A 25099-nucleotide genomic window follows, 5' to 3' on the forward strand; every position below is an offset into this window, starting at 1 on the left:
CCATCTGAAAGGATTTGTGCCAGGGACCCCCAGAAGAGAAGAGTTATGTTAAAACAAAATCTAAATATTCACAATTTCCCAAACATTTTCAATATTTTTCATTAAAAAATCTAAAATAGCAGATTTACAAGCTCGCAGCTGTGATAACGCTGTGAGCTTGTACATCTGCTACTTTTGAATAGCCAACATATAAATCGATAGTGGTTAAAATGATTGTGACTACTTTTGCTGGGGACCCCCTGGTACCCTCCCAAGGACCCCTGGGGGTCCCCGGACCCCACTTTGAGAACCACCGTTATAGGGCATAGCAGAGATTTCTGAAAATATTTTATAAATAATTCTAAGCCTTCCAGGCTCCTGGTGACAAAAAAAAATCGATTCTGTGTCAAAGAATATTTGAAAACCGCAAAAAAATGGTACAGTGTTTATTAGATATAGTATTAAATATTCAAATATTTTTGGACACAGAATCAAAGGTTTTATGGTCATGATTCACCAGGAGCCCGGATGGCTTGGTTTCAGGCTTAAAATAATTGATACAAAATATTTTCTGAAATCTCTATGGGAAAAATAAATGGGTCTTCTATCAGTGGCACCACACAATGGCTACCACTGCTATGCCCTGAAGACAAAAAACATAAAGTGAGCTATAGCACCACCATGGCAGTGTGCACAAAATATTTGGTATTGTCCAGCGGTTTATGAGATTAGATCTGCACACACATGCACAAACACACATGCACAGACATACACGCATGGAGGGAACGAGTGAAAATAAGACAAATGAAAATAATTAGGTATTCTAAAAAACACAAATTGAAAATTCGGCTTGAACGAACAGACATACCATCTGCTGGAAGGTTGTTCTCTACTGGTGTTGATTCTGCCCTCACTTGTAGAGGCACTTCTGTGAACAAATGAGAAGCAGTTCTCTTATGATGCTAATTATGAGTTCTGTGTCCACCAGAAATACAACTGCAATTTAAAAAGGAAGACAAAGACTTAATATTATTGTTTCTCATGGAGAAATGTCCTTTTAGCAGACCAGCGTCTATGTGGAGGTCTGAGCACAGGGCCAGCCTTCCTAAGCATGTCTTGAATTCTCTGCATTATGTGATTCATTTTATAGATAAATCATCATGAGATTGATCATCGGAGTTTTGGGACCATTACCTTCATCTTCGTTCCTTGGTGTGGCTGCTGGGTAGAGAACAAAAGTAAATCAGTTTTGTTTCACATCATTAAAGTCAAGTTAGGAAATCAACACCAGCTTCAGGCTCATTTACTGTATGTCACATATTTCTATAGGAGTGATTTATCATGTATTTCTTTTGATATGAAACTCATCAAGATACACCTAATGGAAAACAGAATGCATTGTTTAGATCTTTGTATTATGTCAATGTTCCTTGTTCTATCCCTGGTAATACTTTGTTAAACAACAGTGCCCTCTTCTGGTTGAACTAAACTTCCCTGTGGTCAAATCTGCTCATACAGTACGTTGCAGTAATTGACCACATCATGTTGTCTTGTCCTCGTCAGTTGATTGATGACGATAAACGGGGTACCTGCCTGAACAGAGACCAAGCACTGTGTGGCGTCTTCTGAGCTAGTTACATGAGGAGACTACTCAGATAATGGTAGTGAACTGTAACAGGTCACTTCACACAGTTTTGGAGTTCTGTTTTATTGCTGTAATGCCAGGTCAATAAATTGGTCCTAAATAAAGTAAATTGGTCCTAAGTGACAAGATATTCTCATTTATTATGTATCTGTGCACAGCAGCCGCTTTCATTTCATTACTCTCTTACTATTGTCTGTGGCTGTGCCACCTGCTACATTTAAATTGTGTGAACTTAAAGGAGATCCGGACATTTTAAGTGTTATCTTTGATGTGTTGTTAGTCACTCACCCACGTAGAAAGTGGCGTTGATTTTTTCCAGCGATTCCCCTGTCGTCATTTTTTCGACCCCCTCCGTTGGCATAATGGGAGCGTGTGTCTGAGTGAAATTCGTCTATTATAACCGATGCAAAGTTATTTTTTTCTCTACTACTGCTCATTGTAGAGTCTCATGATACTCAAACATGCACTGAAAGTCCATGAGAAGCTAACGCTAATGCCGAACGAGCTAACGCTAGTTGCTTGTTTCTCTACCTGGCAACACCGAGTTGCCAGGTTCTGGGAGAGATGCCATTATGCCAACGGAGGGGGTCGAAAAAATGACGACAGGGGAATCGCTGGAAAAAATCAACGCCACTTTCTACGTGGGTGAGTGACTAACGACACATCAAAGATAACACTTAAAATGTCCGGATCTCTCCTTCAAGAAACGCATAAGCATCTACCACCCGCACTCTTTTGTTCAAAAGTAAAACAGGACACAACCTACCCTACCACACCACTAGTTGTGCAGGAGTTCTGCCCCCAAATGCTGTTGTTATTTTTTCAATGATGTGGAACTAATTGATGTTCAGACAGTATTGAAATTTAAATGTGATAGTGTGGGTCTGGACTCATTCTAATACAACATACCCCCAATCAGGGGCGTAGCCACGGGTGGGCATAGGTAGGCCTGGGCCCACCCACCTGGCTGTTGTGCCCACCCAATATTTTTTTTAATATACATTCACCCTAATATATTCGCCCAATCCGCACAAAACCGCCCGAAAAACTCCCAAATCCGCACAAAACCGCCCAAAAAATCGCGCGCCCGCGCAAAGCGCGGGCGCGCACGCATGGCACTCACAAATGCCCAGGCCCAGCTACTGCCAGCATTCTGGCTACGCCCCTGCCCCCAATAGAACAGACTTTGCCTCAAAGATCCTTCGCACGTTCGGGACAACAACATATCTCTGTGAACAGGCCAGGCGTTCTCTTACTCTCTATGATGAACATTAACAAACCAAAAACTGCACTCACAACTGACACACTATGGCATTATGAAAATCACAAATGCTTAGAAACTGGCCCCTGATGTTGATAGTCTGGTTAAACTAATTGGCCAAGCGGTTCGTTAGATTAGCTCTGGAAAAAACACACTCAGAGAAACACATCAACCCTCTTATAGACGGCTAGCCACTAAGTCACTGCTCAAATAAAATTCTCAAACTCACCATATTGAGGATCAACAGAGCCACATGGAGACAACCTACACGTTTCATGTATATGATCTGTTATGAAGTTCAAACACAATGATAACATAACAGTGATGAGGTTACAGCCGTTGGCTTATTTGGATATACACACACACACACACACACACACACACACGCACACACACGCACGCACACGCACACACACACACACACGCACACACGCACACACGCACACACACACACACACACACACACACACACACACACACAGCACATTAAACGCGCATTACAGAACAAACTAAATATTAAAGCATTCAATATTTGCTTGTGAAATTGCATGTAGCTGCTGAGCAGTAACTTTGCAAGAATGTTGTATGTTATGTGTCATTTAAAATCAGTAGAGAAACTTACCACGATATTTCACACCCAGCACCAAACAGACAATAAGAACAAAGATAAGAAACCCAATAATTCCTCCAACAACGGGTGTATTTCCTTAAAAGAAAAAGAAAAAGCATTTGTTGTTACTGGGTCCAGTTTAATATACAGTATCTGTAGCATGTCTTGAATTCTCTGCCTATGTGATGCATGTTTTATAAAATAAAAAAACATTTAGGCTATAGATAAATCATCATGAGATAGAAATCATTGGGAGTTTTGGGACCATTAGTACCTTTATCTGTGTTCGTTGGTGTGGCTGCGGAGTAGAGAACAAAAGTAAATCAGTTTTGTTTCACATTGTTACAGTCAAGTTAGGAAATATACACCAGCTTCAGGCTCATTTACTGTAAGTCACATATTTCTATTGGTCTTGTCATGTGAGTGTAACAGGACTGATTTAACATGTATTTCCTTTGATATGAAACTCATCAAAATACACCAAATGGACAACATTTGAATGCATGGTTCAGATCTTTGTATTATTCCAATATTTTCCTTGTTCTATCCTTGGTAATACTTTTCCCACTGATCTATATTTAGAACGATTGCTGCAGATCCTGAAATCATCTCAAGATTTCAAGATTCAAGAGATTTATTGTAACAAGGATGTACAAGTACACACTGTTAAAAACGTATGTTGGGGAGGTGCTCCAAAAACAAAAAAATAAAACAGTTCATAAATATCAATACTAAGCTTATATTAATATTAAGCATATCTGAATCACATGGGCAAGACAACTTTCGTTATGTTCTTATAGAACATCACTGCAGTGGGCCCTAATCCCAAACAATAATCCAACTTTATCCCCAAGACTACTTTTCATCATCCATCCATCCACTTCCAGCCATTCACTTCCTTATAGACAGCTTGGCTATGAAAGCCCAAATTAAAGTATATAGAACATAATTATTTGAACAAAACACTGTCCGATTGTTGAAGGTGATCAGTCCAGCAGTTTGCCAGATTAGCTCCAGACAGCAGACACAATTTAAACAGACCACCTTAATGACGATTTAGCCTCTTTCAGAGCCACACTGTAAATAACAGGATAGGTACAGGTACTAGTATTGGCCTACTGAGCCAAGCAAGACTACTCTAGTCTTTTGCAAAATTATCCCCCGAAACAGACATGCACATACATACAGACAGTTAGTGCAGACATGAGCCAGACTTAAACACAAGTCCTTGAGACGACAAGAAGCATGTGTGGTCAGTGTGCTAACTGGCTGCACCACTAGGCACCCCATAAAGTATCATCTCTTACAGCTGCATCAACAAAGGTGATTAATGAATCAGTGAGTTATCACCAATGAGTTATCACCAACAGCAGGTCTGAATCACTAAATGGGCAAGGCTTTCTCAGGCCCAGGGGCCCATGGACTTGGGATTTGTCCCTGCAACAATGTAATAAGTAAGACCTCTCATGTATTTTTAAGAGTTATCCACTTTGACAATTGTGAAATAAGGGTTAGCCATGTGAATGAAAAGCTGATACAGGAACTCCTATTTTTTATGAATTTCACCAACTTTCATGATATCTCCTTTACCAGTTTGCCTATCCACTGGCTAAGCCAGGCCTCACCTGTTTGCCATTAGTATTACAGTATGCCCTGATGACAACTGGTTCTCATGTTGGCAATTTAGCCATGCTAATAAACCCTGATAAAGTCTCCATAGCTGGAACATTGGTGCGTGATTAATGGTCACAGTTTTTTCCTCGATTGGATTGAATGAGTGCCTAGAACATTTTCAGAGTTCTCTCCTCAATATGTGATCTTCCTCAGGTAACCGCTAGGATTAAGCCCATATAGCCAAATTAAAATGAGTTACGCGGCCTGTACCTGTGCTGATCTACAAGCTCACAACGCTTGCGATGCGATGTGATGTTTGTAGATCTGCCATTTTCACTACTTCTTAATTATTTTTTCAAAGGAAATTCTTTCAAAAAAACTTTATTCATGAAATTATTTCAAAAAATGTTTTAATTATTTTTATTCATGAAAAATGTATTTTCTTTTGTTGTTGAAAATGTTGAAAATGTTTAAAAAATAATAGACATTTTTAATGCAGGACACGAAAACAAAGAGGGGTATAATTTACTTGCGACCCATAAAAATTGGTCCGTGGCTCCGTGCCCAAAAAATGGGTCCCGATCCTACACTAGCTTAACCTCAGAGCCACATCATCAGGCATCAAAAACATAGAGCGGATAGAGGAATAAGAAATCATCTTCACAGCATGACACAATCTCTTACAATAACACTGTAAAGTATATTTATTGAGATGGCATAACAGAATAACAAGAAACACAAACATACCTTTTATATAAAATGGGTTGTCACAGGGATCACTCTGCTCCACACTGAATAGGTTCTTCATTTCACAGAAGACTTTTTCAACCCGCTTCCATTCCTCATCGATGGTGATAGTCCAGTTCTGTCCAGACTCCATCCATTCCCCTTCATCTTTCTTCCAGCGATAGGTGACCGGACCTGAATCTGTGATGTTTCCTTCACAGACCAGTGAGCAGGTGGTAGATTGAGGTGCACAAGGTGGTCTGTAAACCACTGATGGCTTTGTGACATTCTCTGTTAGGAGAAAGAGTGAAGAAAGATAGGAAACTCATTGAAATCATCCCTTACCAGAAGGATAAGATATAAATAGGACATGTATTGTTCCTGCAGTTGAAATTCAGATGCCAAAGTACAGCAGTTAAGGTACGGTTGCACTGTAGATACAGCAGGGTATCAACAGTGCTTGCATAGGGCAGGCCAAAGAAAATAAGAGAACACACAGTAAGCATATCCATACTGTCCATACTGTACTGAACCGTTCCAAGCAATCAGTCTATTGAATGAGCAGACTGTTATCTTAATTTATATGACGGTGCCCCTTGACTTGCGATGTGGCACATTTTTTGCTACTCTTTTTGGCAAGTGACACAATCGTACAGTACTATAAGTTTAAGCTTCAGTAATGCACTGTATAATTGATGTTGTGCTTAGGGAATGAGAGTGTGTTTGTTGGGGTGTTAACTTGTGCAGGGCTGCAGTTTCACCAATATGCTCTCAGATGACTTTGTGTTATATTTCAGCCACTCTTTACTTTGATGATCAACTCTGGGACAATTTTTGGGGTGAAACACTGCACTGGCATCTTTTACGATCATGTCTAATGTCTTTACCATGTCTCAAACGCCATTGTGGTAAACTGAGCCCATTTTGGAAGACGGAAGCAGACATGTTTCTCTGGGCGGTAATAAATCACAATACTTTAAAGTCCGAGGTAGTCATTTCCAACAATTCCATTTTATTGTCAGAGTTCTCAGCATCCCATACATACAAGTCAATTCAACGTACAGTGCATAGTCCATAGATCCATTTTATCCTGTTGGACGCGACATCTGTGTGTAGCCCAAAAACACAGAGAGTCCCGTTTTTCCCAATAGCACCATGTTATAAGCAACCAGATATTCCTCCTTCTGACCACTCACAACACAGATTTTATAGAACAATAGACCTTCTTGGGCAGGCCTTCTCAATCGGCACAAGAAATTAGCATCTCACTTGGTTTAAACATGTGACAATTTACTTTAACCCTTATCTATAAAACTGTACCTTTACACAAGCTCATATTATGCAATCTTTGTTTAACACCTTATTACCTTCAAAATAAGACCACACATATTTGTATTCAACTTTGTATGAATGATTTAGACAGAAAGAGATGATTTAAAAGGGGACTTGGCGTTTTCCCTAGATTCAAGAAGAAAAGTCTACATGCAACTAACTGGCTTCTCCCCAACCACATTTGTTCACATTTGTGTACTTACTATAGAATAAGCTTTTACTGTGAGCTAGTTATAATTTACAATAATTCAGTTTAAGTCTATTTCTTTACTGGCTGGCTGTAGAGAGAGAGAGAGAGAGAGAGATGGCAACATGTGTGAATAGATCGCATAATTACAATGCCTTTTTGGGAACAAAGAACTCGGCTGGGTGTGGTCTTTTAGGTTAGCACCTAAGACAATAGACAGGATAGCTAGACTGTTTACCTTAGTTAGATCACTAAAGCTGTTCTCCCCCACTCACAACCCTCTGGCCTCCTTGTTTTGGTCTCACTCTGACATGAAACTTCTTGACAATTTGTGTTCATATTATATTAATAGCATATTAACTTCATATTCATCAGTCTTGAATACTGATACACGACATATTCCCCTCATGGAGATATATTAATACATCTCCACAAAAGGATATTCAAGACTGATGTCACTTGTGTAGGTATCAACTAGAATCTGTTTTAACCAAAAGACAACTTATTCTATTAAAATGGTCAATCCGTAACCCCTCAAGACTGTTGAATTATAAAAGTGACTCATCAACAAACATTGTACATCAAACACACAGAACTAATATCGCTGTACTCTCAGCTGGACTTCTTTTCACAAAACCTAAGAAAAGTCAAGTTAATACAAACATCATTATTACAAGTTGGCGGTTACATTGACAACGCGCAAATACAGAGACACAGCTCTGCTCTCATTTTTTCTATTCTAACGAACGCAATTCATTCTTTTGACCGTCCATTTTGCACAATTTGACATGAGGCATAAGTACGAATTCTCTGGACATGATGGAATATGCAATCTGCAGATTTGCACACCACCATAGCCCAAAAAACCCGCCCATATCCTTTCTGTCCGAATTTGGGAATCACACAAGAATTGTCATCCTAAGGGTGTTGCTTCTGAACCGAATCACAGCTATTTCAGTACTTGACTTGATATTGACAATCAGGATTCTCTTATCCATACCTGATCCGTACGGGTGCCCCTCTTTTCATATGATCGAAAGAAAGTGTCATGTCTTTCAATTTGCAGATGCAACTTGATGTGTCACGGGTAACTCCTATAGGTACCTGGAACTTCCAACCGCTGCTGGTTTGTCAGAAACTATTGTAGATCTGTGACGACAGAGGTGTTGCACCCTGGCCTTGGCAAGGTGTTTTTGTAGGGCCGGTGATGATGAGTTGACAGATAGCTGGTGGTCGCCACTTCCTGCTGGATCTATGACGCGGAGATGAAACGGCTGTCAGGTCTGGAACTCTCTCCTCCGGTGTGGCCGGCTGAATCTCATGCAGGTTTTATCCCCACGACTCCCCTCTCGACCATGGTCTGTGATGGTCACTGGTAGGTGGAGAGATGTGAAGATAGGGTAGCTGTGGTTCCCTGGAGGTAGAAGTTCAGGCGACCTCTGTTTGTTCCAGGTCAGCTGTTCCCTTCTGCATTGTCATCCTGGTCAAGATGGATGGCTCCAATCTCAGCACCTGCTTTATTTCTCCTAGTACAAAAACAAAAGTCCACCTATACCTGCTCCACAGAAGCTAAACAGATGCCTAACTGCTTTAATACTCATACATTCAGGGATTAGTCACTCATAGACGCACAGTTTAACTCATGCTGTTAAAATTAGAGAACCTATCATCACATTTTTGACTGCTATCCGATTCTTTCAGACAGTACATTCTCCTGCTGGTCCATTCGCTCCTTCATACATTGTACTAACTAAATTCCAATATTAAAGTGATCTTTGCCACCTTATCCCTATTTTACTCTTCTAATTCCTGTTGTACTTTGTCAATCAATCGTTCCATTTCGTTATTCATTTACCACAGCTTTCTCCTTTTTCCATATATGACTCTTGTATTTTCCTAATAATAAATCTCCTATTTTAAATCTTTTACTGCACACTGCAATTGCATCTTATTTTGCTCCAAATTTTCCTGTAATTATTTCCAAAGTTTGTAATTTATTTAAGGACAAATCTCTTAATTTACTGTGATTCTCTTAGAGTCCTGGTTAACTTACTATTTGTTTTCGTTTTTTAAGCATGTTCAAAAATGTGTTTTGCCATGATTTGATAATTATGAGAATATTCCAAAACTGTGAAGTCTAAAGGACAACCACAGAACTATATTTTCTTTAAATGAGCATTTTTCCAAAATAAACTGACAATATCTGCAACCTGCATACTCTATAATTTTGTTACAATTTAGTAGACTCTTGAAAGCATATTTTGCTAAATCTAACATTAGTTTTAGGGAAAGAGTTTTGTTATCAAGTTTCAAAATAGGCATGGAAGCAAATTATTTAGCTCTTTTTTTTTTTTAAACTCCCACACCAGTACTATAATCTGTGCTGTGTCAAGTCCTTGTGTCAAGTTCAAAAGATGACTACTGTTTTTCTTTCCTTGTACGGTGATGCTTCTTCTGGTATTTTCCAGTATTTCCAATATTCACCAACACCTAAAGTAATGTCTCTGTACATTTCAAGTGTCCTTCAAATGTCTTTTTCTGTAATAACTTTGAATTCTTGCAATCGATATCTTCAGGCTTACCTCATGCCCACTGGACTCCTCCCCTCTCCGGTGAACCATTACAATGGATCACCGGTTCCTTCGCGAAATCGCTGGGCCCCCTCAGGGACACCATGATATGAGACGTTGAGCCGAAGGTTTGTTGAGAGGCCGTGGACAGGATTATGCAAGATGATGTGACTTCTATGCATGAAACAATCCTGATGATCAACCACGTCCGTCGAGCTGCACCTGTGTGTTGGCAAAACCTGTTGTCCTGCTTGTGTCCGTCAGTTGGAGTTTGACGAAAACCTTTGGTGTGCCACATACAGCAGGCTTGTATCAGCATACCGTCATCGAAACGGTCGCACCTTCCTTCTGCTGTGACTGCGGTCTCCTGTATTACTGGATCAAACTTGTTGGGACACATGGAATTCTTGCAAGACATCACTGGACCACCATACGGTTGTCAGTTTTAGTGTGGGATTTTTTTGTTTGAGCTTTTTGGTTACCTCGTTCCCTTTTTTGAAAAATAATACGACCACTTTCCTTCTTTTCCCAATTATTTTGGATCAAATATGCTCCCCTCAGGCCACATTAATTAGTATTTGTTCAAATCGTTTCAGTCACAAACATTTGTCATTCTATTTCATTTTCTAGGCATACAGCTGTTTTCATAAAAATGTTAAATTCTCCTCTTACTATTCTGACTACTGAAAGTATGTTTTACACTGTACTTCCCTTCCTTGAAAATAAAACACAAACGATGGATACCATTATGTTGGTTACTTCAGAGCAGTTTGTTCAAAAGGAAACTAATACTAATTTAATATTGTATGAAAAATGTGTCATTCTACACAACACACAATATTCTACAACCAGTATTACATATAAACTTTTAAGCATTGTCAATACAATATAGAAAATGGGTGTGAATTTGGTCAACACATGTACACTCTATGTACATGCTGTAATACATGTATTATCGTGATTTCTGTTTAGAAGCTGTAGCAAATGTAAACAAAAGGTATTAGGCTATATCGCCAAGGATAGGAATTTTTTTAAGCTCAATTTAAAAATACTCTGTTTTAGAAACTTTTGGTCTTATCTATGAATGGTTAAAATCAATAATAAAAGGTCCTTTTTCTAGAATTAAGACACTCTGGGACTACACTAAGCCCCTCTAGTTACTTCTAAAACTGAATCAAATACAAATCAAACATTCTGAGCGTCTAATAATTTTAAAAGTCTGGTCGATACATTACTTCGTCCAGACAGGAGCTGGCCTTATTAAGCTGGTACAAGACACTCAAGCCATACTGACAATTATGAAGCCTCACTTGTATAGGCCATCTATGAAATAAAGGATTAATCGTTAACTCAACAGACAAACAATGTTAATTCAAGCATTCTTAACACACTAGACCTAAAAAATACTACTAAGGTAACCTCGTTAAAACTAAGAACTGTTAGAAGGAAGCAACTCTGTCATCATGAAAATCAACTGTCATTAATGGACAGGCTTCATATTTTGACCGCCAGGGGGAGCCAATCTGACAATGTCAGCTCAGCCCCCTCAGAGGTAAAATACACTATCAAATAGATCACTCCTACAGGCAACACGTCATCACGTAATGATCACGTGACGGTACGTGCTTCCAGTGGGGTGAACTTTTAATTTCTCTTTACAATACTTTAACCAAAAAACGTATTTCAACTTATTTTTAGCCACCAGTGGTACGTCACAAAAATCGAGTATAATTACACGTTTGCAGCTTCAAATCCTACACATTCGTGTCATTAAAAATAGTAACATAGACTGGTTAACTGTTCATAAATTGTCATTCAAATTCGGGTTTAATCTATTTAAGAATATCTACTTTCCTTTAACATATCGATCTAAATAGGTTACTAAACGGTGTGATAATTCCTCTCATCTACCCGTTGGCAATGTCCATCAGTTTAAAAGGACAGAAATAGTCTCGAATGGTTGTGCCCCATCAAATAATCACTCATAATAAACAATTTTAATTTATACCTCTAGTAGGGTTTTAAAGCCACTTATAGCACCACTCTTAAACACCTTTCAGATATTATGGGGAAAATATCTCATTGTGGGTATTTAAGCAGGCACTCGTTTTTATCAAATTTATCCTAGCATTTACTATTTAGTTACAATCAAACAATTCGTTTTAAATTCGACGCATAATCTCACTTCTTCCCACAGCCCAGTGAGCCAAAATGCAATACATCTGTGAATTGAACCACACAGATGTAAAACACCCTAGCCCAACCTACAAAGTAACCATGACTAAGTTTAAACATATTACTACAGAATGCCATGGTGACTCCAAAGGCACACAACAGAATCCTTTCCTCTGGAACCAGCCAGAATTAGGGACCCTGGGGACGCGTACCCCAAGGTTACTGTGTGTGCACTAAAAAGACCATATTTTAACATAAAGACAACGTTCTCCATAGCACACAGGTTAACGACCAGACCACTAATGAATACGGGCGTGGATAAAGCACGCAGAACAGGCCAATAACAAACCATTTAAACATATTTAGACACAATACCTTAACTACCCTAATTTGAACATCAACAGCTACTTTCGCCAATTCAATTCATTCCTCACAATAAACAATACACCCAGCATCCCAACCTCACTCCACCCCTTCTTACATCCACTCATATATACACACACAACGTTCCCACCCGACCACTTAACGACTATTTAAAGAAAAACAACGGTAAAACATCTCAACGAAAATTATGGCACTGCTCCACACTCACGTGTCAAAACAGACAAATAACACCATTACAGAGAACCTTAAAAACAACAGAAACCTGATCCGTAGTTTCTTAAAAAGACAAGTCTTCCTATTAAAAGAAAGAAAGCTAAAAAAGCTTCATAAACAAAACAGTGTGAAAAACTAAACGCCATCTTGTGCTTAAACACAGTGAAAAGAAGCCTTTCCCACACACGAGAGAACGTGTGTCCTTGTACAACTACAGGGTATAACGTACAATTATTCTAAATGTAAAAATAAAAAATTAATACTTTACTCCCTTCAAAGATCTTATTCCATCAAAACAAAAGGAATCTCGTACAAGCGTTGAAATAAGGAGATATTACGAATGTAATATACATAAGAAAGTAGCTTTTAAGTTTTTTAAAGTTAAAACTCCAAACTGCGTCTCTCCGGATATGACGTAGAAACGCGGAAGTCAAGACGCGTAGAAAAACTACATTCCCGGCCCAAAAACTACAAATTGCGCGAGTGAAAGCTCTCACATAGAAGAACAAAGAATGAGCTATGCGAAAAATACCTTCCCCCTCTAGAATAAACAACAACACGAAACAGTAGCCTACACTGCTCTAAATTTAAACCTCCTATCCTCACCTGTTCACAAAGTCAAGAAGCAAGACGCTTCTTTAATCCTATAAACAGCCACATTCTAAACTGGCTCCTAACCAAAACATAACCGTTCCATTCGCCTTCGTAGGTTTCCAAAAATCAAATCCAGCTTCATATTTACACAAATTTCCACTCGACACAATAGGCCAAGATAAAAGAATCACTCCTCTCAACCAACATCTCTAAAGCCTCAAATTTCAACCATATAGTTCTGTCCATCTCTTACAATAATACAAACGGAACCCTAAGTCCAAACAAAGTTTTTAAAAGCTTATCATACTCCACTCCCCTCTTCAAAACATTATACCTATTAACAATGTTTTGAGAAAAAACTAACGAACAAGCAATACAAAGTCCTGTAAAAAACATGTATCGTATACCGAATGTCCTTGTTTCAACTCAACAAAATCCATTCACGTAGAAAAATTGGAAATGGACTCAAACTGCTGCGTGCACCAGCAGCTCAAGTCCACAGTCACTTAACAATAGATAGAGAGAGAAAAAGAGAGAGAGAGAAAGAGAGAGAAAGAGAGAAAGAGAGAGAGAAAAAGAGAGAGAGAGAGCCGTAGCCCTACCCGAGACCCATTAACAAACAGGTCACAAACGCTACAAGCAAAAAGCCACCGCGACGCTTGGAAACAACATATGCAAACACGCACAATGAGTACCAGGAACCAACTTTAAGTGCCATCAGTGGGCTGCCCTTACATTACATACTTATAGACATTCTTACCGAACCGAATATTTTCCACAGTACTCTGTCAACCTACATACCTTCTCTTTACCATAACCATGCTGAAATATCCGGTGCGCTCGCGTGTATTATAACTAGCAAGATTAAATACCAGTAGCGAGAGTCTAGATTACAAGGCTCTATTTTATCACAAGAGCCCTCTTTGACCAGATGCGCGTTTTACACTTTCCGATCAGATCCTACATATAATTGATGTCTAGCTTGAACCCCTAGAAAGAAATTATACGCTTAATGTACCACGACAAATCAAAAGTCCATTTATACTATCCGAAATGCAGTTTAACCCAGACACGGCTTGAACCCCCGTGAAGAGATCGAACATTTTTTTTGTGGTACACGGAAACGGTGAAACACACAATTCTACGCTTCCCGTGTTAGTGTCTCACCAATGCGTGCATGAAAACATACACTCCACAGGCTCCAAGCGGCCCCAAGCACGCAACTTAAAACCACTCAGAGAATATCCATTTCCGCCGGAGCCAAAATGGCCCATGTAAGGTCTTTTTTTTTCCAACCGCCATAAACACGGACAAAGTTTCAACATTAGAGGTACAATTCACACATACCTTCAACGAAAACTTTGTAGAAATGTCCCGTGTTCCAGCAGCAAAGGGCCTAGCTGGCTCGCCAATAATTTGTGTGGTAAACTGAGCCCATTTTGGAAGACGGAAGCAGACATGTTTCTCTGGGCGGTAATAAATCACAATACTTTAAAGTCCGAGGTAGTCATTTCCAACAATTCCATTTTATTGTCAGAGTTCTCAGCATCCCATACATACAAGTCAATTCAACGTACAGTGCATAGTCCATAGATCCATTTTATCCTGTTGGACGCGACATCTGTGTGTAGCCCAAAAACACAGAGAGTCCCGTTTTTCCCAATAGCACCATGTTATAAGCAACCAGATATTCCTCCTTCTGACCACTCACAACACAGATTTTATAGAACAATAGACCTTCTTGGGCAGGCCTTCTCAATCGGCACAAGAAATTAGCATCTCACTTGGTTTAAACATGTGACAATTTACTTTAACCCTTATCTATAAAACTGTACCTTTACACAAGCTCATATTATGCAATCTTTGTTTAACACCTTATTACCTTCAAAATAAGACCACACATATTTGTATTCAACTTTGTATGAATGATTTAGACAGAAAGAGATGATTTAAAAGGGGACTTGGCGTTTTCCCTAGATTCAAGAAGAAAAGTCTACATGCAACTAACTGGCTTCTCCCCAACCACATTTGTTCACATTTGTGTACTTACTATAGAATAAGCTTTTACTGTGAGCTAGTTATAATTTACAATAATTCAGTTTAAGTCTATTTCTTTACTGGCTGGCTGTAGAGAGAGAGAGAGAGAGAGAGATGGCAACATGTGTGAATAGATCGCATAATTACAATGCCTTTTTGGGAACAAAGAACTCGGCTGGGTGTGGTCTTTTAGGTTAGCACCTAAGACAATAGACAGGATAGCTAGACTGTTTACCTTAGTTAGATCACTAAAGCTGTTCTCCCCCACTCACAACCCTCTGGCCTCCTTGTTTTGGTCTCACTCTGACATGAAACTTCTTGACAATTTGTGTTCATATTATATTAATAGCATATTAACTTCATATTCATCAGTCTTGAATACTGATACACGACACCATCATTACACTGTAAGGTTGTAAGTCGGGCTAATAGCCTAGATCAGTGTTTCTCAAACTTGTCTGGCTTCAGTCCCGTTCGTTCCCTGATTTAAGTCCTTTACCTGACAGCAATATTTAGCTTAGAAACTATTGACAAAGGTCCAGTTTTTATGTCAATAATTAAAGCAATATAATGGCAAATGACTTACATTACTTTATATTCAGTAATGCTAGTCAAGTTTACTTTCAAGATCAGTAGACGTTCACATGACATTTGTCAATGTTTTATCGTTAACAGTATACGGTAAAATACATTTTAGTTTGCACTTTCCCTCACATACCCCCAATAGTGCCTCTGCATCCCCCTAGGGTTACAGGTACCCCCATTAGATAAACACTGGCCTTGATGCTGTGATTACATGCCATTTTTTTACTTGGTTGCGTGCAAGTGTCAATCATGCACCAAAATGAGCAAAATTCTGCATCTCATTGGAGGGCTATGGACAGTTCTGAAAACTGCCTACCAATAACATCATCGGTGAGGATTCCAAGCTTTTTCTACTATTTATACTGTTGACACTGTAGCGATATCAGAATTTACTGTGATGGTATATGACACTGTCATTAAATGTATTTTGCTCACGTTCTTGCCTAAGCTTGGGGCGAGATGCTGTATGTGGAGACTGTGGGCCCTGTTTATAGCACACGTACCGCCTTACCCCTTATTCCTAAAATTGTTTTACTATTTTGAAGAACATTTAACATTTGTTTTTTCAAAATCAAAATAGTCAAAAATACCAAAAAAATTGAAAGTTTAGGCATAAGGGGCAAGGTGATGCATGCGCAAGATAGAGCCATGTGTCCTTTTTTGTTTTATTCTGTAGCTCAGGCTACCACAACAAAAAATGGATTTCCGGGTATAACAATGGCAGCGTCACAGTGGAGCAGTTTTATTAATTAATTAACCTTATTTCTAGAAGGACAGGACAGGACACTTATGATATTGTTACTGACAATTAGAAATAATTTATATCATTTTGTTATAAATATCCACAGGTTGATAAACTAGACGTTCTGCAGCTAATGTTACGGACACTTAATTTTATATTGTGAAAACGTCCATAGATATTCTACCTGGAAATACTTTTTTTTTCATATTACCACCTATGATATCATCAGTAGGCAGGTTTCTGAGCTATCCACACCTCAGAGACAGTGAGTAGACAGATAAATGGTGTCTTATAATGAGCATTAGTGAGGACCAATGATATGAAGATAAGGTTGAAAATGGGTGAAATGCTCCTTTAACAGATGTAAAACAAGTGATGATTTAATTTTCTCTTCTAATGACATCAGAAAATACAGATGGGCATTAAAACGAACGAACGAACATACAAACAAATGAAAACGTCTTTTAATAGGACATAATTCATACTTACTGATGACCTCAACTCTGTGCAACTTAGGATTTACATACGGGTTCTGACCACCAAACACCATGTAATATACTCCATTGTCTTCGGTGGTCATATTTTTGATGAAGATTACTTTTTTTTTTCCATCCAATTCTGTGCGGCCTTCATATGTCATGTTTTCATAGTCTGTCTCTTTTCCAGGCGAGCTCCGATCCCACTCTGCCACCACGGGTTGGTCTGAGTCTGTTTTCTTTTTCCTTAGGGTGACAGTGGTGGTGAGGTTGAAATCTAGAGGCAATTGAAGGCATCCTTCCAATGGTATGTATGTCACATCTTGTTGGTCTGTGTAGAGGAAAAACATTCTGTCAGTTAAAGGGCATTTCACTTTAAAACACTTATGGGGTCATTTTAATGTCTACTGTGGCTTTTGTGTGCACCCCAGACCCCAGACAGTTTTTAAAGGGATATTTCACTTTCAAAAAAACTTTGGGTCGTTTTATCGTCTACTCAGGCTTTTGTGAGCCCCCCAGACCGTTTTTAAGTTGCTTGATTCAGTATTTAGACATTTGATATTAATTTTATCAGACACGCCCCTTCATATACAAACATTATAACTTCAAACTCAATTTTTAACATGTTAGATTCATCAAAAACACCCGTCCTTGGTTCTGGTGACTCACCCTACCCTCCTAATACGCGAGGGGGACGTGTTTTTTCGATAACTTTTTTCATTTATTTTTAAAGAGGTGGTGCCATGGTTTTGCACTTTTTCTGTTTTTCATGTGTCTATGAGGTTGATAGATTTTCATTAAGGCCTCTGGTGGTGTTTTTATGATGTTTTATCTCTTCTCTGACTATTTTGAGTTTCTTCCTGGAGGCTGAAACCTTGAGGGTCAATCGTTTCAACAGAAAAACAGCCATTTAATGACACAGTAAAAATATACCCTCCCCCTCATTGTCATAACACAACAGGTGTGGACATGAGGAGGAGGAGGGACTAGGACAGGTGGGTGGTGCTAAGGTGGTGGAGGAGGTGCTAAGGTGAGAACCAGGTATACTTAATGAACTGGAGGCGTGCCCACATAAAAACATAATTTTAACACTTTCTGTACACTTTTTTGAAAAAAATCTTCCTCCTAGTACAACCTGATGATTATGTTTTAGGGGGGGAAAAAGTAATTGAAAGAACACGGCCCCCTCGCGTATTAGGAGGGCAGGGTGAGTCACCAGAACCAAGGACGGGTGTTTTTGATGAATCTAACATGTTAAAAATGGAGTTTGAAGTTATAATGGGTTTGTATAGGAAGGGGCGTGTCTGATAAAATCAATATCAAATATCTAAACTGAATCAAGCAACTTAAAAACGGTCTGGGGGGCTCACAAAAGCCTGAGTAGACGATAAAATGACCCAACGTTGTTTTGAAAGTGAAATATCCCTTTAATAGTAGGGGGTACTAAGCACAAAAAATGGCCAAATCGTTACGCGGCGGATAAAAGCATGAAATTTGATACAGATGTCCCTTGGGTCATCCTAAAACATCCTAGAAGGGGTGCCCAAAAAAATCTTAAACAGGAAGTGAGTTATGGACAAAATTCAAAATGGCCACTTAAACCTTTGACCGTTGACTCAAAAGACATCAAAAGAATCTCCAAAAAGCATAAAATTTGGCAGTCCCTTGGGTCATCCTAAGACATCCTAGAAGGGGTGCCCAAAGGAATCTGAAACAGGAAGTGAGTTATTGACGAAATTGAAAATGGCCGCCTAGTGTTGTCGATTGACTCAAAAGACAACTAAAGAATCTCATAAAAGCATACAATTTGGCATACATGTCCCTTGGGTCATCCCAAGACATCCCAGAAGGGGTGCCCAAAAAAATCTTAAACAGGAAGTGAGTTATTGACAAAATTGAAAATGACCACCTACAGTGTTGTCGATTGACTCAACAGACAACTAAAGAATCTCATAAAAGCATACAATTTGGCATACATGTCCCTTGGGTCATCCTAAGACATCCTAGAAGGGGTGCCTGAAATGATCTGAAACAGGAAGTGAGTTATTTACTAAATTGAAAATGGCCGTGTACAGTGTTGACAGATGATGCAGAAGACACTCATAAAAAATAATCTCATAAAAGCATGAAATTTGGTACAAATGTCCCTTGGGTGATCTGAATGCATCTTAAGGGGTGCCAAAAAAAAGTTTTAATAGTCTCTCAATGGAAAACACTCCTCCCCCACGGGCTGCACTGCTACAACATTCAAATCGAGCAGTTTGCCAATCTGGCATTTGGTCCAGAAGCCTGAAAGCTATGCAATCTCTACCATCTCCTGACAAATATGGATGGATTAAAGTCACTGATTCGTGGACACCTTTATGGACACTCTTGCCAGAGTCTGCCAAAGTTTGTAGAGAACTCAAGTGTGGCTGCAAAGCTGAGCCCTTCTGTTCGAGAAAGTGTAGATGCCGGGATGCTGGGTTACCTTGCAGAGCATTATGCCAATGTGCTGGTAATTGCGAAATGGCACACATGAATACATGTAGTTACTAAACACTAATCACAAAAAAACAGTAATGATCAAGAAGAAAATACATGAGAAGATAGAGTGTAAAACCAGCAAGAAGAGTGCAAAATAAATAAGATGCAGAGAGTAAAATAAGAATATGCAGAGTAAGATAAGATGCAGAGTAAAATAAATAAGAATATGCAGAGAGTTAGATAAATAAAGAAGATTCAAAGAGTAAAATAAAATAAAAAATGCAGAATGTAAAATAAATAAGATGATGTAGAAATGAAAACAGAAGGTAGACTACAAAATAAGGCAGGTTATGCGCTGCATAACCTGTCGTATTGAGTCTGCATAATATGCAGACTGCCGTGGTCAACTGTTTAAACAGCCATTTAGAATTTCTTCAACATGGTCCCTTCCTAAAAAGTTTAATAAACAAGCAAACAAACAAAGAAATAACACCTTCTAGGATATATTAAGAAGCACTCAATGTACGTACCAAATGATACACTTTTATGACGTCCCTTTATGTTTTCTTTTGTGTCAACTGCTTTAGGCGGTCACTTCCTGTTTAAAACCTCTTTGGGCACCCCTTGTAGGATGCGTTCAGATCACCCAAGGGACATTTGTACCCCATTTCATGCTTTTATGAGATTCTTTAGGTATCTTGCATGATCTTTCACACTGTAGGCGGCCATTTTCAATTTAGTCAATAACTCACTTCCTGTTTCAGATTATTTTGAGCACCCCTTCTAGGATGTGTTAGGATGACCCAAGGGACATATGTGCCAAATTGTATGCTTTTTGGAGATTCTATAGGCTTTTTGAGCCAATCGCCAACACTGTAGGCGGCCATTTTAAATTTTGTCAATAACTCACTTCCTGTTGAAGAATGTTTTGGGCACCCCTTCTAGGATGTCTTAGGATGACCCAAGGGACATGTGTGCCAAATTTTATGCTTTTTGGAGATTCTTTAGTTGTCTTTTGAGTCAATCGACAACACTAGGCGGCCATTTTCAATTTGGTCAATAACTCACTTCCTGTTTCAGATTCTTTTGGGCACCCCTTCTAGGATGTCTTAGGATGACCCAAGGGACATGTGTGCCAAATTTTATGCTTTTTGGAGATTCTTTAGTTGTCTTTTGAGTCAATCGACAACACTAGGCGGCCATTTTCAATTTGGTCAATAACTCACTTCCTGTTTCAGATTCTTTTGGGCACCCCTTCTAGGATGTCTTAGGATGACCCAAGGGACATGTGTGCCAAATTTTATGCTTTTTGGAGATTCTTTTGATGTCTTTTGAGTCAACGGTCAACAGTTTACGTGGCCATTTTGGATTTTGTCCATAACTCACTTCCTGTTTAAGATTTTTTTGGGCACCCCTTCTAGGATGTTTTAGGATGACCCAAGGGACATCTGTATCAAATTTCATGCTTTTATCCGCCGCGTAACGATTTTTCACTTAGTACCCCCTACTATAAGTTGTGTGTGTGTGTGTGTGTGTGTGTGTGTGTGTGTGTGTGTGTGTGTGTGTGTGTGTGTGTGTGTGTGTGTGTGTGTGTGTGTGTGTGTGTGTGTGTGTGTGTGAGAGTGTGAGTGTGAGTGTGTGTGTGTGTATGTCACAGGTAGATTGGCATTCCAGGTAGATTGGAAGTGGAGCGCTTGTTTTTAGGCTCGGGACGGGGCTGCGATGCGAGGACAACGACAACATGAATATACATACATACTGGCTTCAGTGGCGCACTTCGATAATCATTGGACTCCCCATCCACTATCACTGGGAGTCTGGGTTTGACTCCCGCTCGGGACATTACTTTTTCAAACAACCGCGGACTCTTTTTTTTCGCCGATAAAGTATAGTTTTGGACCATGACGGAGGCGCTCCGACTAAGGAGACCTTGAGGCCAAGGAGTCGCGCCCGAGCGCCTCCAGGCGCGAGTGCCCGCGACGACCGGCCGATGGTCTCCTAGTCGACTAAGCGCCGTCCGAGTTATGTACCGATAGGCACAGAATAGTAAATGATGTTGTGGGGACTGCGTTTGCCCCGCTATGGTTTGCCCCAACTGCCACTCACTGCACTAACATAGCCCGCCAGCCCCGCCTCCTCAGTCTCGCCCCCTTGTTCGCGGGTGTGTGCGCGCGCGCGTGCATGTGCGCGTATGCGTGTGTGCGTGCTCGTTTGTGTGCGTGTGCATGCGTGCGTGTGTGGTGTGGGACTCATGTGTGGCTTGCATTGCCCTCTGGCGTTGGTTCTACAGAATTGCCTGGGGGGCGGACGGGCGGTGAAAACAAGCGCTTATTTTCCATTCTACCTGGAATGCCAATCTACCTGTAACATGTATACTGATAACATCGGGGATTTCCATATGGCCATAAAAGGTATACAGGCAGACAGACAGATACAAAGATCTCCATATATGGGCACAAAAGGGACACAGACAGACAGACAGACAGAAAAACACGAATCAGCCTGTTATAGCGCCACCATGAGGCTGATTCGAAAAGTTTGAAGTGGCATTTTTTCCTGGGCATAGTGGGAATGTCCGTGCATAATTTCAGGGGAATTGCATGCTGTGTTCATGATTTGAGGCATTTTGTTCAAAACGGAGCATTCCTGCAAACTTTGGAAGTCATTTTCAGACAGACAGACAGACAGACAGACAGACAGACAGACAGACAGACAGTTAAAACATATTGCATAACAGGGTGGGGCAAGCATTGCTTATTTTCATTGTTCCCAACTTACATCGTTCCTTAACTTGTTCTGTCTTTTGGTTCTACATGTTTTGTTCTTGCCAAATGATGTTTTGTTTGTTTGTGCCCAAAGGTAACTGATGTCACAGACTGGCCACATGGAGTGTGAGATTCACACAGCCATGCTGTTATTGGACACTGTCCCCCTGTCATGTTTTTTTTTTTTTTTTTTTTTACTGTGTCTAAACGGTTTAACCCACTTAGACCTGAGGCCGATTCTAAAAACGCCTTCTAAAACCTAACATAAGTTTTCTGAAAACAAAAAAAATTATGTTGCTATATGTATAGCAACAACTAATGAGACACAGAGGTGGCTCCCGGATTGAAAGGTATAACAACGTATAGGTTACAACAGGTTTAACCGCCCGGTTTAACCGGATGTTTGGCGCTGCCTCTTGACACAATGGTGGTTGCTGCAGCAACAGCCCTGCTGCAGGGGTGGAACTCTGGTCTGCAGTGGTGGACAGTAACAAAGTATCTTTACTTGAGTATTGTACTTAAGTAAAATGTTTGAGTATCTGTCTCGAGTATTTGTATTTTGGGATACTTTGGACTTTCACTCTCCACTACATTAATTCGAAGACAAATATTGTAGGCTACTTTTGACTCCACACTACATTTAGACAATTACAACACTATAGGAAGGGAAAAGGTACATTACAAATGTATTAACCAATTAAAGGGGTATTTCACTTTAAAACACTAATTGCACCCCAGACAGTTTTCAAGTTGCTTTATTCAACATTTAGATATTTGATATACATTTTATCAGACAGGGGCACAGCCCTAAACTAGAAAAAGTGCTCCTCGGAGCACAGGTCTCCGCCAGGTCAGGTAGGTTATTTTGGCCTCCTGGTGGCGCTATAATAGGCCAATGTGAAAAGCGTGCCATGTCTTCCTATACCGTCCACGGCAATCGGACACTGCATTCATTTATTTGAGGCATTTTGTTCTAAAAATGTGTTTTGCTAAATGTGACCTGCTGGTGGCGCTATAACAGGCCAATGTTAAAAGGGTGGCATTTCTTCCTCAGCATAGTGTGAATGTGCGTGGAAATTTTCACCGCAATCAGACGCTGCGTTCATGATTTGCAGCATTTTGTTCAAAACAAGGCACGACTGCAAACTTTAGTTGTTAATCTTAGCCAATCAGGATGGAATATGAAAAATCAAACAGATCCGTCTTGATCACATGACTATAGAGATCATGTGTACCGATTTGCGTGAAATTTGGATAAAATGGGAATGAGTAATATTTAAAAAAATGTTTTACATAAGTCGGCCTCTTGTTGGCGCTATAAAAGGCAAATGTGAAAAATGCAGGGCAAAGGTTTTTCCTTGGACTCTAGGGAGTGCGCATACAAAATGTTATACAAATCGGTGCAGTTATAGTTAAGAACACAAATCGGCCTGTTATAGCGCCACCATGAGGCTGATTTGAAAAATTTGAAGTGGCATTTCTTCCTGGACATAGTGGGAATGTCCGTGCAGAATTTCAGCGGAATTGCATGCTGTGTTCATGATTTGAGGCATTTTGTTCAAAACGGAGCATTCCTGCAAACTGTGGAAGTCATTTTTAGCCAATCAGGATGAAATATGAAAAATCTGAAATATCAGTTTGGTTTAATGACTATAGAGATACTGTGTACCGATTTGCGTGATGTTTGAACTAAATCTGTAGGAGTACTGTCAAAAATTGTGTTTTGGAAAAAACGGCCTCCTGGTAGCGCTATAACAGGCCCATGTGAAACACTTGGGGCAAAGGTTCTGAATTGGCATCCAGGGAGTGTGTGTGCACAGTTTCGCTGCGATCAAGGCAACAGTGTTGGAGATTAGCTGTTAACAGACGGACGGACGGACACACGGACACACACACACACACACACACACACACACACACACACACACACGGACACACACACGGACACACACACGGACGGACGGACAGGGTGCAAAACATACTCTCTCGCCATGCCTTTTGGCCTGGCGGAGACAACTATACATGATGAAGTGTTTCTACACCATATAATGTAGGATATAAAGGTGTCAAAACAACATGAAGGAGTAAAACAAGTGCTGAAAGTTGACAAGTTGCATCACTTACTTGCCATGCTGTGCCTACAACTGCTGCCAACAGCCAGATGTCCAACTGCTGCCAACAGGCAGATGCACAATGGAGCACTCAGGATCAGGTGTTGAATCAGGATCCCCATCTTGTCCATGCAGAAGAGTGTAGCCTACCTAATGATCACAAATTAACAACTTTTAAACAACACAACATCCCATAATGGCGACTGGGTTAAACTGAAACTATGCTGTCGCATCAAAGATGGGAGGGAGTGACACTCCCAAATATGCAGGTCGGTTACAGGGATTTGTTGATACATGTACGCACGCACTGCCTGTAGGCAGTCATAACTGCGGTGTCCGCAACACGACACCGCAGTTATGACTGCCACAGGCAGCGTGTCTGTGGATTCATCTATACAGTATACACAGCCTCCAGGTAGAGTGTGTCTGACGTCCCTGGATAACCTTTGTAAGGCAGGTTTCACAATATATTGAGTTATGTGTGACTGGATGGGTATCGTTAGGATATTTATGAGTCAGATTCCGATTCCGGTTCTGCTTATCGGTTCCAAAATGGTAAAAAATAAGAGGTCAAATGTGTATTTAACAAAAGTAACCTTAGTCAATTTAAGACAGAGAGTAACATCC

The 25099-nt window shown here is 40.0% G+C and overlaps 1 protein-coding gene across 1 annotated transcript; it reads right to left on the minus strand.

Annotated features, from left to right (window-relative positions):
- Positions 1 to 3007: 3007 nt before the first annotated feature.
- Positions 3008 to 24654, minus strand: LOC308104623 (uncharacterized protein). Its single transcript, XM_080455077.1, has 6 exons — positions 24486 to 24654; positions 17144 to 17461; positions 5857 to 6126; positions 3770 to 3793; positions 3508 to 3591; positions 3008 to 3171 (listed from the first exon to the last, which is right to left on the minus strand). The coding sequence occupies exons 1-6, from the start codon at positions 24601 to 24603 to the stop codon at positions 3092 to 3094; spliced, it is 894 nt and encodes a 297-aa protein (XP_080311203.1). The 5' UTR covers positions 24604 to 24654; the 3' UTR covers positions 3008 to 3091.
- Between the last annotated feature and the right edge of the window lie 445 nt (positions 24655 to 25099).

Source organism: Gymnoscopelus braueri (assembly GCF_963280865.1).
Source record: "Gymnoscopelus braueri genome assembly, chromosome: 17".
Taxonomy (NCBI): Eukaryota; Metazoa; Chordata; class Actinopteri; order Myctophiformes; family Myctophidae; genus Gymnoscopelus; species Gymnoscopelus braueri.